Consider the following 13,712-nt stretch of genomic DNA (forward strand, 5'->3'; position numbering starts at 1 on the left):
TCTGCAGGTTAACATCCAAACTTTACAAGAACGTTTGTGTCAAAAGCATGGAGACTTCCGTCATGTTAGATTAAGAAAAGATAAAAAGAAAATGCCAGGACATCAAGATGACTTTCACATGCAGTCTCCTTTGAGTTGTTGCCATGAAGGCATTTCTAGCATGAGTGCGCTTATTTTCTAGACTAGATATTTCATTGCTGTATGCTGAAAGGTTGTGAAACTTTCAAGGATTTTAACATTCATTGGTCTTTTTCTGTTCTGGCCCCTAAAGGGAGAAAAATCCCAGCAGACTTTCTTTTTTATGGTAGCTAGCATTTCTCTTTTTTATGCTGTAGCTTGCACAAATGTGAATGATTAACTCGGTGGTATGCATTTACTTTTATTTTTCTTACCAGCTGTTTGTCTAATCATTGACTAAAGGGCTCTAATAAATGTAAAGTGGTTCACAACCAATAACCCCCTTGAAACACCACTGAAAGTCTTTTGATTGTGAAGTTGCCAGATAACCAGAAATTTGTCACGAAACATCCATCCTTTCATTTCCTATAGCCACATTTTCCCTTCACAGAAACAGACTCCATTTGGGAGGTCGGTCCATTACAAGACACACATATGGAAAACTCTTACAAGGCCAAATCAGAATCCTCAATTAGCCCAAAACTTTCAGATGTTAGAGTAAGTCAGCTTACCAAAGAAAAAGCAGGGTGAAAATGAAACTCAGTACATATAGTGGCCAGGCTAGGAATCAAACTTGAGTCCTTGAAGCTGTGAGGCCATGTTGCTAAACACTGTGCCATCTCCTATTTTATGTGTAACTTGCCACGGTACCTGTCAAAGACAGGTAATGGAATAATTTTAAAATAGTTGTTATCTCTTGCCCTACGTGTACCTTCAACGCCTTTCTTCTGTGTTCACGTGTGTGAACATCTCTTCAGCGGTTCTTCCTTTCTCCAGCACATTCCTGTAAACCCTGCTTCTCAGACTGTTACTGTTTTTGAGACTCCTTTTTTGCCTCCTGTCTGATTTTATAATTTCTGTCTTTGAAGCATGTATCTCACACTCGTCGCTTTCTGTTTCTTTGTATTACCAAAGCCAAACTGACCAATCATACCAAAGCCAAACAGACCAATCAGATTGCTCTAAACACAGACCTTAGTGATTTATTATATAGTAGATTGTTGTGCATCCTGTTGTCCTGTTCATATTTTAATTTAAAGTGTGATATTTGTGTGTTTTTAATGTTAATCCACTTCTTCACCACCAGCCAGTGTTTCAGCAGTGACATGAGATGAGTGATGTGGGAAGTGAAGCTTAGAGGAGAAAATGTACTTACAGTCTGATGAAATAAAGTCATAAGTGCAGTTTTATAACCAATACACTCAATGTCTACCAGACACATAGCTGTAAATGATAAAATACAGCAATTCAAATATCTAGAATATAATTTATAATAAATAACTGTAAAACTCTATGAAAACTAATATTGTAGCTCTCTGGCAGTTTTCCCAGTACTGTTATATTTTACGTGCAGCTTGAAGCTTTGTGTAAATAATCATTTAGCCACATTATTTTTATGTGCTTGGGGCTCTCTTTTTACTAAAAATAGGGATATAAATCAGGGTAAAAATAAAACAATTTATAAGTGAGCACCTGTCACCATTTTCAATAATGTCTTGAATTATGCTCTCATAGCCGCTCCAGAAATTAATGCAAAGCAGTAGCTATAACAACAGCTTGACTTAATCAGCCTGAGAGTGAACACATCTAAATCGCAATTCAGTTGTGTGAGATGTCCTCAAAAACGTGTTTTTTACTGGCAGTAAGTGAGCAAGGTCATGTCTAATATAGGACAGGTGTGCTGTGACTCAGGGCAAAGTATGGTTGGCTCACAAAACAAAGTGTTCAGTTGACAGCCTTCATCTCAGAATGTGCAGACACTATGGAAGAAGTGCATTTTCTCACAAAGCCTCAGGTTAGTAAGGAAAAATGGCACTTATGGGTGGCATTTTAATTCATGCATTCTGAAGTCAAGCAAGTCACTAGAGCCAGATAACATTTATCCTAAAGTGCTGAAAGATGTTAGTGAGTACATATATAAACTCTTAATGGGTATTTGTTGAAAATCACTGCACACTGGGGAAATTCTTAGACTGGTAATATCAAATGTTATTCCATTATATAAACAAGGTGATTAGACAGATGCAGGTAACTTTTGACCATATAATTTAACATGCTTGATGGGTGTATAAATGAAAGCAATTATTAAGGAAAAGACTAAGCATCACATGGCCAGAACAAGTGTATTAGTGAGCAGTTAGTCGAGCCTTACAGGGGAGAGGTTGTGTCACTGATTTACTGGAATGCTATGAGAAATAGACAAAAGCATTTTACCAGAAAAGGGCATGTTATATTATTTATTTAGATTTTCAGCAAGCTTTTGATAAAAGTTCCATACAAGAGGCTATTGATCAAAGTAAAATAAGTTGATATTCAAGGTGCAAAATTGGCTTAATTACTGAAAGCAAAGGTTATGGTGTGGGAATGTTTATGAATTAAGGAAGCATTAAAAGTGATGTCCCTCAAGGTTCAGTGCTGTAGCCACTGCTCAGTTTAATATGCATAAATGATCTTGACAAACATCTGAAAAACAAGCTGATTACGTTTGCAGATGATACTAAACTAGGTGGAAGGGTGGATAATCTAGAATCATCCAAATTAATATGCACTTAGGCATAATAAAGGTTTGGGCAGAATTGTGGCAAGTGAAATTTATTCTAAGTAAGTTTAAAGAATTGTATGTAGGTTTTAAAAATGTTAGATTTGAATACAGAATGGGAGGTTCGGAACTCAAGGTCCTAGGAGTCATTGTAAATTCTTTAACATCTACATCCAGACAATTTACAGAAGCAATTAAGAAGGCTAATATGTTGTTAGGTTATATGAGGAAAAATCAAAAAGTAAGGGCAATTTGAAAATTACATGGTATTCACACTAGAAAGAAGCTAACGCAATATAACATATTCGGTTTGGCTTATGGTTAGTTTGAATACACACAGCACAGTGTTCTGCTGTTTGTCTAGTTTAAGTAAAAATAGCATGACTCAGCAAAAAGCTTATGAATGGATAGAAAGGTCTAAGGTGGGAAGAACAAATGTAACCAACTAACCTTGATCTGTTCAGCCATGAACATCTTGCACACAAGCAAGCCCACATCAACATACTAATGCCTTCATCAGAGAAGAACGATGGATAATGTTGTCCGCTGTTACTGCACATTTGGATATCAGCTATGGACCAGCAAATGCCAGAGTGCATGATGACGTGAGGTACCGTGAAGTTACCGTGAAGATGGGTACCCAAACAGCTTACTGATGAATTTCAGTGAGTTTCACTTCCTCTGTCCAAAGACATCTTACTACAGCACATTGTTCAACAATGGTACAATCACTCAGTGGAGCTTCCATTTTCATTTGACCATGACTTCAATTAGACTAACAGCAGAGTGCATCGATGAACATGTTGAAACAACTCATAAGCTGGGGAGGAGTGGTGGCTCTGAAGCTAAGGATCTGCGCTGGTATCACGAAGGTTGCCGGTTCGAATCCCCATCACTGCCAAAAGAGATCCTGCTCTGCTGGGCCCTTGAGCAAGGCCCTTAACCTTCAATTGCTCCAGGGGCGCTGTACAATGGCTGACCCTGTGCTATGACCCCATGGGGTATGCGAAACTTACAAATTCCTAATACAAGAAATTGTATAAGGTGAAATAAAGAACAAAAATAAATAAATAAGCCATCATGAATGTGTTGTATTGCGTCAGCTTCTATAAATTGCAGTTACCACATTGTTTTCAAAATGCCTTTACTTTTTCATTTACCCTCACATATAATACCATGTGGAATACAAGAGAATGGAGTTTAGAATTAGGCTTTACAACACACCTGTGAGACCTCACCTATTAAACTTAGCAGCACTAGAAAAAAAATCCAGTAAAAAGCAACTAAGGTCATTCTCAAACTGAGTGTCATGAACAAGTAGTTTCTCCAAACGAAATCCTAAAATGAGACCTCCAAAGTAGCTAGGAAGTAGGCTGTCTAAATGGGTAAATGAGCTTTATAAAAGTTTTATTTTAGAAACTGCTCTGTAACAAAAGAAGCAGCACAAAATTCACAGAAAGAGTTGGTTTCAAAAGCAGGCAATCCAGTGGCAAACAACACCCAAAGACTCAAATAGAGCAAAAAGGTCAAAACACAGAAATCCAAGAACAAACAAAGCAATAATCTTACAGAACTCACTTACACCCAGTGCATGTGGTGTACCACAATGAACTGTGTGTTCTCACGGCCTTTAGAGGACAAAGGGAAGTCCCTCGGTTGTGATGGATAGGTGGCCCCATCTCTTGCGGAATCACTCACAAAATACAAGGAATACAAGCATTAATACATATAAATAAAATACACAAAATAATTCAAGTAATACACATGAATGGCAATATTAGCACAAACAAAGGAATCAAACATGAACAGAAAAGGTATAAAAAGGAATTTGAACGTAAGCTGGGGAGGAACCCTGGCTGAAACATAACAATGAGGTATGAGTTATGAGTAAAGATTGAAGGTGCTGACCATTATTAACAGAAATTAAAAGGTGTCATGGTTCTTTTATTTAAGTTTAATCAACAAAAACAGGCACATAGATTGAGGACTTTTTATAGGTAGATTTAGCACAACTAAACACATGAAGAAAGTTAACAAATAGTGTGTAACAGAGGATACTTCAAAGAACTTCTCAATTCGATATAATTTTTAAATTAAATTAAATGAATAGGATTGACATGTTCTCATGAAAATTGTTCTAATGTCCAAAACCCCGTTATGCCAACAGAGCCTGGCTTGGCAGCAGTGGGTACACTGCAATATCCAGCATGAGTGCCTGATTAAAGTACATTTCTTGTTTTACTCCAAACATATTTGCAATGTTAATTCTTATTTTCATTATTCATTATGTCTAGTGTGTCAGGAAATATAACTATCCATCCATCCATTTTCCAACCCGTTGAATCCGAACACAGGGTCACGGGGGTCTGCTGGAGCCAATCCCAGCCAACACAGGGCACAAGGCAGGAACCAATCCTGGGCAGGGTGCCAACCCACCGCAGGGAAATATAACTAGAATATTACAAAATATTGATTTAAACTGAAGTTTTTATATATTTCTCTCTGTGTTTTACTCAACTTTTTAACCATAGTATACAAACATGTAAAAGAACAAAGGTAATAAATGCATAAATACATTTGCTCCATCTGATTACAAGCTAGGTACTTATTTTCTGTTTTTCCCACAGCCTTGTAAAATTGTCACCATAATTCTCTTGCTTTATTTTCCTTCACTTTTGATGTGTTTACAGTTTTAACAACATCTGTTGTTCCATAATAAGCTGAAACATCTGCCACCAATCTGTATGCATTGTGTGATAGTTTTGTTTGGGAAAGAAGTGCTGATCACACTTAAACAGACTGATGAGATTCATGATGAACCTTCAAGCATTTAACAAGAGCCTGAATGGTTATAGAACCAAAAATGTTCTGCATAACCTTGGAGCAGGCCTGTGCTACATAGTTGATGAGGGACCACAGTTGATTTAACTTTTCATTGAGACCAGTTTTTTAATTAGAGGATGTTTCTTAGTTTAAATTGACCTACATTGACTTAATTTCCTGTTTATATAATCACCCTGTGAATATGTAATAAAATCGGTAAAAGATAAGTGGTAATGTATTGTAATGTATAGTAATGGATTCATATGGGTACAAAAACTTTCTTCTTTATTACTCTGCCATTACTACTTTTCAAAACTACAGGCAATTTGCATTGAATCGACTCAAGTTTGAGTTGACAATGAATACCAGCTGTTCTTCATTTCATGGTGTTGTATCATGTTGGTACTGAACTTCCCATTTTAAAATTGCTTAGACATCAACTGTAACGGGCCACCAAAAACTGTAATTGCTAAAAAGATCCCAGGTTTGCTAAATGTTGATGACAAGCAAAGCCCAAAGTATGAGGTTGTTCAGAAATTCCCAGGTGAGCTCAGGTATGGTGAACAAGTAAGTCTAATTAAACTAGTAGCTCTAAATGAGACACATTTTCTGTCTCAGACTAGTTACAATGAAAATCTTTAACCGCAGTGACCCACCATGGAGCTGTACAGGTTCTGGATAAAAGACACTATCAGGGAGTTATTGCCAAAAAGCTAAAAGATTGCAGTAATATGGTGGATATGTTTGTTTTTGTGCGTTATTATTCACAGGATATTTTTTGTATTACTTGTAAGATTCCCAATACACAAATATATCCATGGAACATTGTTTTTATAAAAGCACACAAACACACACACGGGAGAAATAATCAAAAGTCTCACTTTCCTATTTCTTGACATTAAACCAACAGTGTCTACCTTTCACTTTGGATGTCTCTGTTTCTAAACCTTGTGCTTTCTTCATCAAATTAAACCAATAACACATTATTTGTAGTTGGAGGGTATGTTAGATTTGCCGAGTGCAGTTGCTAATCTAGTCACATGTAAATTTACACGACTGAAAATCGTTGGCCGTGTGAAATTCAGACTAACACAGTTGTGCTTGACGCTTTTTTCTGATGGCCAATAGCGTGCTGCCTGACAGAGCTGATGCTGTACAAAAGGTTAACAAGTATGGCAAGTTCTGCCACAATCTGATCTTGTTTTTCTTTTTTCCATTCTGTCATGGTATAAAACACCAAACATCAGACAGATGACCTTCTGGGATCCAAAATACTTGTGTTCCTTATTCCTTTTCGCTGCATTGTATGCATTGTACTTCCAGATGAGCAATCCCTGGTTGTTTTAGAAAGTTTATTCTGTTTATCTGTACATAGTTTTTTTTCCAATACATTTCATCACTCACCCAAGTCACTTCCTCAGTCTCAGTTGACTGCAGGTTTCTCCAACCTTATAAACAGTACCTTGGCATAATGACCGAACTAGCACCATTAACTAAGAATGGGCCGTGTGATCAATGATATGCAAATTGTCCATTGATCAATGGCCATGAGTACCATTCACAGAGAGTTGGGGAATGGCTGCAATCACCGCATTGTAAGATGGTGAAAGATGTACCCTTAGTCCCCCTCGTCGGTTCAGAGATGGTCTTTCCTTTTTCACGTAAATGGCCTCCTTGACTCCTCGCTCAAACCAGCGTTCCTCCCTGTCCAGGATGTGCACATCTTCATCACTGAAAGAGTGACGACTGTCCTGTAGATGTAAATAGACTGCTGAGTCCTGGCCTGATGAGGTAGCTCTTCTGTGTTGTGCCATCCGCTTCGGCAGTGGTTGTTTGGTTTCCCCAATGTATGATTCACGGCAATCCTCTTGGCACTTAACTGTGTAAACTATATTACTCTGTCTGTGCCAGGGAACCCGATCCTTGGGGTGGACCAATTTTTGCCATCGCGTGTTTTGGGGTTTATCAGTTTTCATGCACACAGAGCCAGCTCCTACGACTAAAGACAAAATCAGACCTGTTTGATTTTGTCACAGTGAGTCACAGACAGTTTGAGTTGAGTTGCTAGGTATGTCAGAGTATGCAACTGACCTTCACAGGAATGTGTCGTCAACTGCCCCGAACTCACTAAAGATTATGTAAATGAAAGATACGACTGAGAATCGTAAGGAAAATCATCAAATGTGAAGGCCCTCACCTCTTCTTTCTTCAAAATCAGTAAACTGCTACTATTGTACATCTTCAAATCTCTGCTTGGGGTTGCTTTTAGATCAAGTCTCTTCTAGAGTCAGAAACAGAAATATCCAAATCTCTCTCTCTCTCTCGCTCTCTCTAGTGAGCCCTGATCTCTCTATACCCTTTAAGCCCAGAAAAGCCCTTAAAGATTAAGGAAGCTTCTAAATCTTTAGCTTTTTTAAAAATGGCAACATTATATGATCCGTTGTAAGCAGTGCCAGCTCTTCAAGAGAAATAGTATTGGTTTAATGTCTGGTTTCACTGACCTTATTATCAGATGGACATCACGCTACTATCATCTGTTTGCAAGGAAGTTTTGTTTCTGTGGTTGAAATATGTCACTCTTGTTTGGCCCGTCTTCCTGCATTGCTATATAGAGTTCCACTGGCTGCCCTTTCTCTCCTCTCTGTCCCTCTCTCCGCCCCATGATGGTATTCTTGGGACTATTACCTGCCCTGTGCCACATTGGAGGTGCACTTGACAGCCAAGCTCTACAGCCCTCACAAGTATTTCATTGATACAGTTTTCAAAGAAACCAACATGTTGCTCAGAAAACCTAGATAATAAACATTTTAAAGAAGCTTAAATGTTACTTTAGTTTCAGGGTTTTCTATTTTGGAGTTTTGTTGGCATGTGTTCATAACTAAAAAGAAGTGTGGGTCAGTAGGAAGTCCCACTAATTATGCTTGTGAGTCATCCAAACGCCCACGCCACTGAGGCCATCACAGCAATGTTTCTTAATAGCATTATTGCCTGCATAAAAGTAACTGTGTTATTTTCTCACACAGTGAATCATTTGCTGCTTGCTCCGTGGAGCAGACTTTCTTGGGGGATTTCAAAGGAAATGTTTCTCCTTCACTTGGCTAGTTCTGCTTTTCACATCCAGTAAATAGAGATGAGTGCCTGAATCTTAGCTGGGTCTCGACACTGACAATAGGACGTTTGCACAATGAAAAATCAAAAGTTTTGCCAACAATAACGTTTGCTCGTTTTTGTGTGTGTTGCTGTGACTGATGAGCACTTATGCTGAGCTGTGAGGGATGCTGCTTCTGATAACATTCCTGAACTGTCAGCCTTAAAACAACTTAACTGTCATCTCTGGGATCAATTAGAGCTGGAAGTTTAAGAATAAAAGGAAGATGTAATAGCACATGTGTGCGGCTGACCTCTCTGGTAGTCTGCATTTACTTGTGGCAAATCTGTGTTTTGGTGTTTGGTGGCGAATATTTCATGTCAAAAGTAAAACATCTCCTTACAGAGTTTTCATTTGACTTTGGAAAATGTTTTGAATGGAGGCTTACCTTGTTTAGATATGCAATGGATTCATATCCATTGGACTTTTAAAAATGTAATAGGATTCATACACCTACTTAAAAAATCCTTGTGGTCTGTACATACATTTCTTGAATCCACTGTCCCTGAATCCATTTTAAAGCCACAGAGAACCGCAGAGTCTACATCTGGCTTAATTCATACTTTTTTGCAGTTTACTTAAATCCCATGCAAATACAGAATTGAACACACGGCTGTGAAGCTGATAGACAGCAAAGCTAATGCCAAAAGTAATAAAGTTCATTATTATGAAGAAAAACAAGAAATTAAGGACACATTCAGCTTTAGTGTACCTGCCTATATAGTATACATATAGTAAAGTAAAATACATAATTTTTAAATATTGAATGCAATGAAATGCTGGAACATCTCCCACAAAAATATTAGCAAAAGCCCCCATTTAATGAGAACAGGAAATTAAAAAATGCGATCTTTACCCTGCTTCAGCACTGAATTTCTGGAGTTCTCATTTAATTGTTTTACTTTCATTCTAGCATTTGTCACCTCCTGCCTCAGGCAGTTCTCATCTTTACTCTTGATTTCTCTGTCATTTTGTTCTACATAATCTTTGTAGACTTTCTAAGTTTTATCAGTTGTCTGCACTTCATGCACACAGTTTGTAACAGGAATGGGTTAATCAGAGTTGCTTAAGCCTCAGTATTATTGCTGCCCCCTGGTGGTTCTAGAAGACTAAACATCTTTCCATCCATTGTAGTTTTATTATTGTTGTTGTTGTTGTGTTAGTATTATTAGGAAGTGAAGAGGAAGTTGGAAGAATGGACAAGGACTTTGGAAGATAGAGGACTGAAAATAAATAGGAATAAAACAGAATATATGAGGTTTAATGATGATCGGGAAGTTAGCCTGCAGAGAGAGCTATTGAAAGAAAGCCTCAGCCTCCGTGATGCCCCCTGGTGGCCCCAGAAGACTAAACATCTTTCCATCCATTACTATTATTATCGTTGATGTGTTATTATTACTAGGAAGTGGAGAGGACGTTGGAAGACTGGAGATAGACTTTGGAAGATAGAGCACTGAAAGAAAGAAAGAATATATGAGGTTTAATAATGATCAGGATTCAGCAGTTAGCCTGCAGGGAGAGCTACTGAACAGAGTGGATAAATTTAAATATCTGGGATCAGTGGTAGTCTGAGATGGAAAATTTGGTGCAGAGATAACAAATACAGTGCAGTGTGGGAGGAACAATTACAATGACATATTAGAAGTATTGTGTGTTTGAAAAAGTAACGTGAAGGTTAAATGTAAGGTTTCAAGGACAGTGTTAAGACCTGCAATGATGTGTGGAGCTGAGACATAGGCAGTAGAGGGAGTGCAGGAGAAAAAGTTAGATATGGCAGGAATTAAAATATTTAGATGGATTTGAGGAGTTACAAAAAAGGACAAAACAAGAAATGAGAATCACAGGTACCACATACGTGGGAGAGAAATCTAAGAAAGTACAGGAAAGTAGGTTGAAGTGGTATGGATATGTGGTGAGGGGAGACAATTTTTTATGTGGGCAAAAGATTAATGGGAATGGAAGTACAGGGAAAGAGAAAGTGAGGTAGGCCAAAGTGGACCTGGATGGATAAAGTAGAAGAAAATCTGAAGGAAAGGGGCCTGAGTGGGGAGGAGGTGCATAAAAGAGCTGTTTGGAGAAGGTTGATCAACCCAAGCACATCAACCTCAACATAGAACTGGAAAAAGTTGAAAAGGAAGAAGAATAAAAATAAGTTGTTATGTTATTATATTTGTGAAGAAGGCATTTATCCAAGGCGACTTGCAACAACAAGCCTTACAGTTATTATTTTTTTAAATTTTTTACAGTTGCAGCATAGGCAGAATAAATAACTGCTGAAGTTCACCAGCAACCCTGTGACTTAAAAGCCAAGATAACGGGGCAATTTAGAGTCTCCAGTAACTGTTAATTTGGAATTCAGGAGAAACTAATGAGAAAACTCTCTCACATTAATTCAGAAAAGCAGCCAGCATGGCTTCGCACTATGATAATGAGCCACCAAATTTGGTGTTCTGATTTGCAGTAACCACCAAAATTCATGGAAGAATGTACAAAAATAAATATAGAATTTGTATACTATCCAAACTAATTTTCTGGTAAGGCTCTGTTTTTTTGTCAACTCTGTTGTTGTGTTTGTGTTTGCTAAGTGAAAGGATATACAGAGCCTGGAAAGGTCACTATAATGGATGGCACATTTTATGAAAAATTAACCAGTCATCAAATATTAAGAAGTGTTCAATGTTGGGCTAACATTGTTAAGTGTTATTTTGTATTTTGTTTTTTGTTTTTTTTTTCTAGGAGCAGAATGTTCCAGAAACATTACCAGGTCCAGTGGAGTGATTAAATCACCAGGATACCCTGAAAAGTATCCCAATAATCTGGAATGCACGTACATTATTTTTGCCCCAAACATGGATGAAATTGTGCTCGATTTTGAAAATTTTGATTTGGAGGCTGATAGTAACCCACCACATGGAGCTGTTTGTCGTTATGACCGACTGGAAATCTGGGACGGCATTCCAGGAGGTAAATGCACTGGTTAATTTTTTTTTTTGTTTAGACAGTCTGTGTAATGACTTCTTCATCCCTTTGCATTCATGTAAACCACTTATTCAGCAAACTGTAAATTATATATCAAAGCCTGTCAGTCATATTTTTGACATCATGACTGACAGATGCTTTATGGTGTACAGAACACAATTTTAAAGTTATCTTTCTTAACTAAAAGTTGTCCATTCTCTGTTTTAGAGTTGTATTTTTCATTTGATATTTAGCAGGCTCCAAAAGCCATCGGATTACAGAATCAGAGCCGCCCCTTCCTATACGTGCATCAAGCACTGTGTGTGGGGCCCATTATGATGCCATTCTAAAGTCACATTATACCTGGGGATGGCTGAGGTATATTGAAATAGAAACCAAACATTTAGTTTGAATTTTATAGCATTTATAGCAAATGTTCTTACACAACACCACACTGAAGCAGAATCTTCAACAGAGATAGTCTATCAACAAGGTTCATGTCATTAGTGTTCTTCACATTGCTCATCTGTTAACGTGACTATGATATGCTATCTCTGGGATCTGATTGCATGCTCTGACAGCCTTCTTCTAAATATTTGTTGGATTCCTGGCAACTGTAGTACAAAGTCTCAGCATGTCTCTGTTATCTTCCTAAACACTACAACAGTTGTAGTCGTTTCTGCCAAGTGTACACATTTCAAATTATTTGTATTATGTATATTATTGGACAAAGGTTAGTCACCCCTATAAGTATTAGGTTATCTATTTTTCCATTGGAAGTTTGTGCATTTTCCATTGAACCCACTTATTTCTCGCCACAAAGACAGGGTGCAAAAGGCTGTCAACACCATTTGATGCATATTGCATATTCTGCTTGTTCACATAGGGTTTTCTCGAGGTACTTTTGTTTTCTCCTTAAGGCATACATAAAAATTACATTAAATTAGATCAGTACGTGGCACTGTGTATGAGCGTTCCCCACAATGGTGTCCCATTCAGGATCCATTCCTGCCTTCTGTCTAATAACTGACTCTCATTCCCTAAAGCCCTATGGAAAAAAAAATTGTAGAAAAGAGAGGGACATATTATTCTGTCCATAAGCTTCTTTAGATCTGAGATAGCAAACCTTTTATATCTCTTTATAGTACATATAGTGTAGCCATCAGTTTTGCCACCATTTCTCAGTGAAACACAGATTTATTCAGCCTATACATTAAGCATCAGTAAAATAATTGAGCCCTTGACATGTGAGTTATTGTCTCAGTACTTATCATTTTGCAACACTCACTTGAGTAAAACCTTTGTATATAATGTTATTATTTCATTTTGAATTCATTTCATGACATAGTTTGAAGGATTTAAATTGGAAGTGTTGTGTTTATACATGTAAGGCCTGGTTTTGAAACATCAATTGTGATATAAATATTGAATTGACAAATTAGGTTTGCATTTGGAGTCCAAGATGGTATTTTCTGAACTGTTTGTTAAGCCACTCGATTTGCAGTAGCAATCAGCTATTCACATACTTCCGAGTGAAGATGCATCTTTTTTATGCTGTCTGTAATCTGTCCTGCCTCATCTTCAAAAGAAACACAGGCATTAGTCGAATGCTTAATGAATGCAGGCATTCTAGATTAAGAGGATGCATCATGTGACATAGTTCAAGGTTTACATTGAGGAAAATGGCACATGAGACACAAAATAATAAATGATGACCAAAATGTTACGTGTAATATCATCCATCCATCCATTATATCCTAACTACAGGGTCACGGGAGTCTGCTGGAGCCAATCCCAGCCAACACAGGGCGCAAGGCAGGAAACAAACCCCAGGCAGGGCGCCAGCCCTCCGCAGGGCACACGCACACGCACACACACACACACACACACACACACACACACACCAAGCACAATTTAGGATCACCAATGCACCTAACCTGCATGTCTTTGGACTGTGGGAGGAAACCGGAGTACCCAGAGGGAACCCACGCAGACACGGGGAGAGAACATGCAAACTCCACGTATGGATGACCCGGGAAGCGAACCCAGGTCTCCTAACTGCGAGGC

The 13,712-nt window shown here is 38.0% G+C and overlaps 1 protein-coding gene across 2 annotated transcripts in view; it reads left to right on the forward strand.

Annotated features, from left to right (window-relative positions):
• nrp1a (neuropilin 1a) overlaps positions 1-13,712 on the forward strand; it is a 136,826-nt gene that overhangs the window by 45,894 nt on the left and 77,220 nt on the right. For both annotated transcript variants that reach the window (XM_028804121.2, XM_051929060.1), the window contains exon 4: positions 11,424-11,651. In XM_028804121.2, coding sequence (XP_028659954.2) covers positions 11,424-11,651 — 228 coding nt within the window. The remainder of the gene's footprint in view (positions 1-11,423; positions 11,652-13,712) is intronic.

Source organism: Erpetoichthys calabaricus, chromosome 6, assembly GCF_900747795.2.
Source record: "Erpetoichthys calabaricus chromosome 6, fErpCal1.3, whole genome shotgun sequence".
Classification (NCBI taxonomy): Eukaryota; Metazoa; Chordata; class Cladistia; order Polypteriformes; family Polypteridae; genus Erpetoichthys; species Erpetoichthys calabaricus.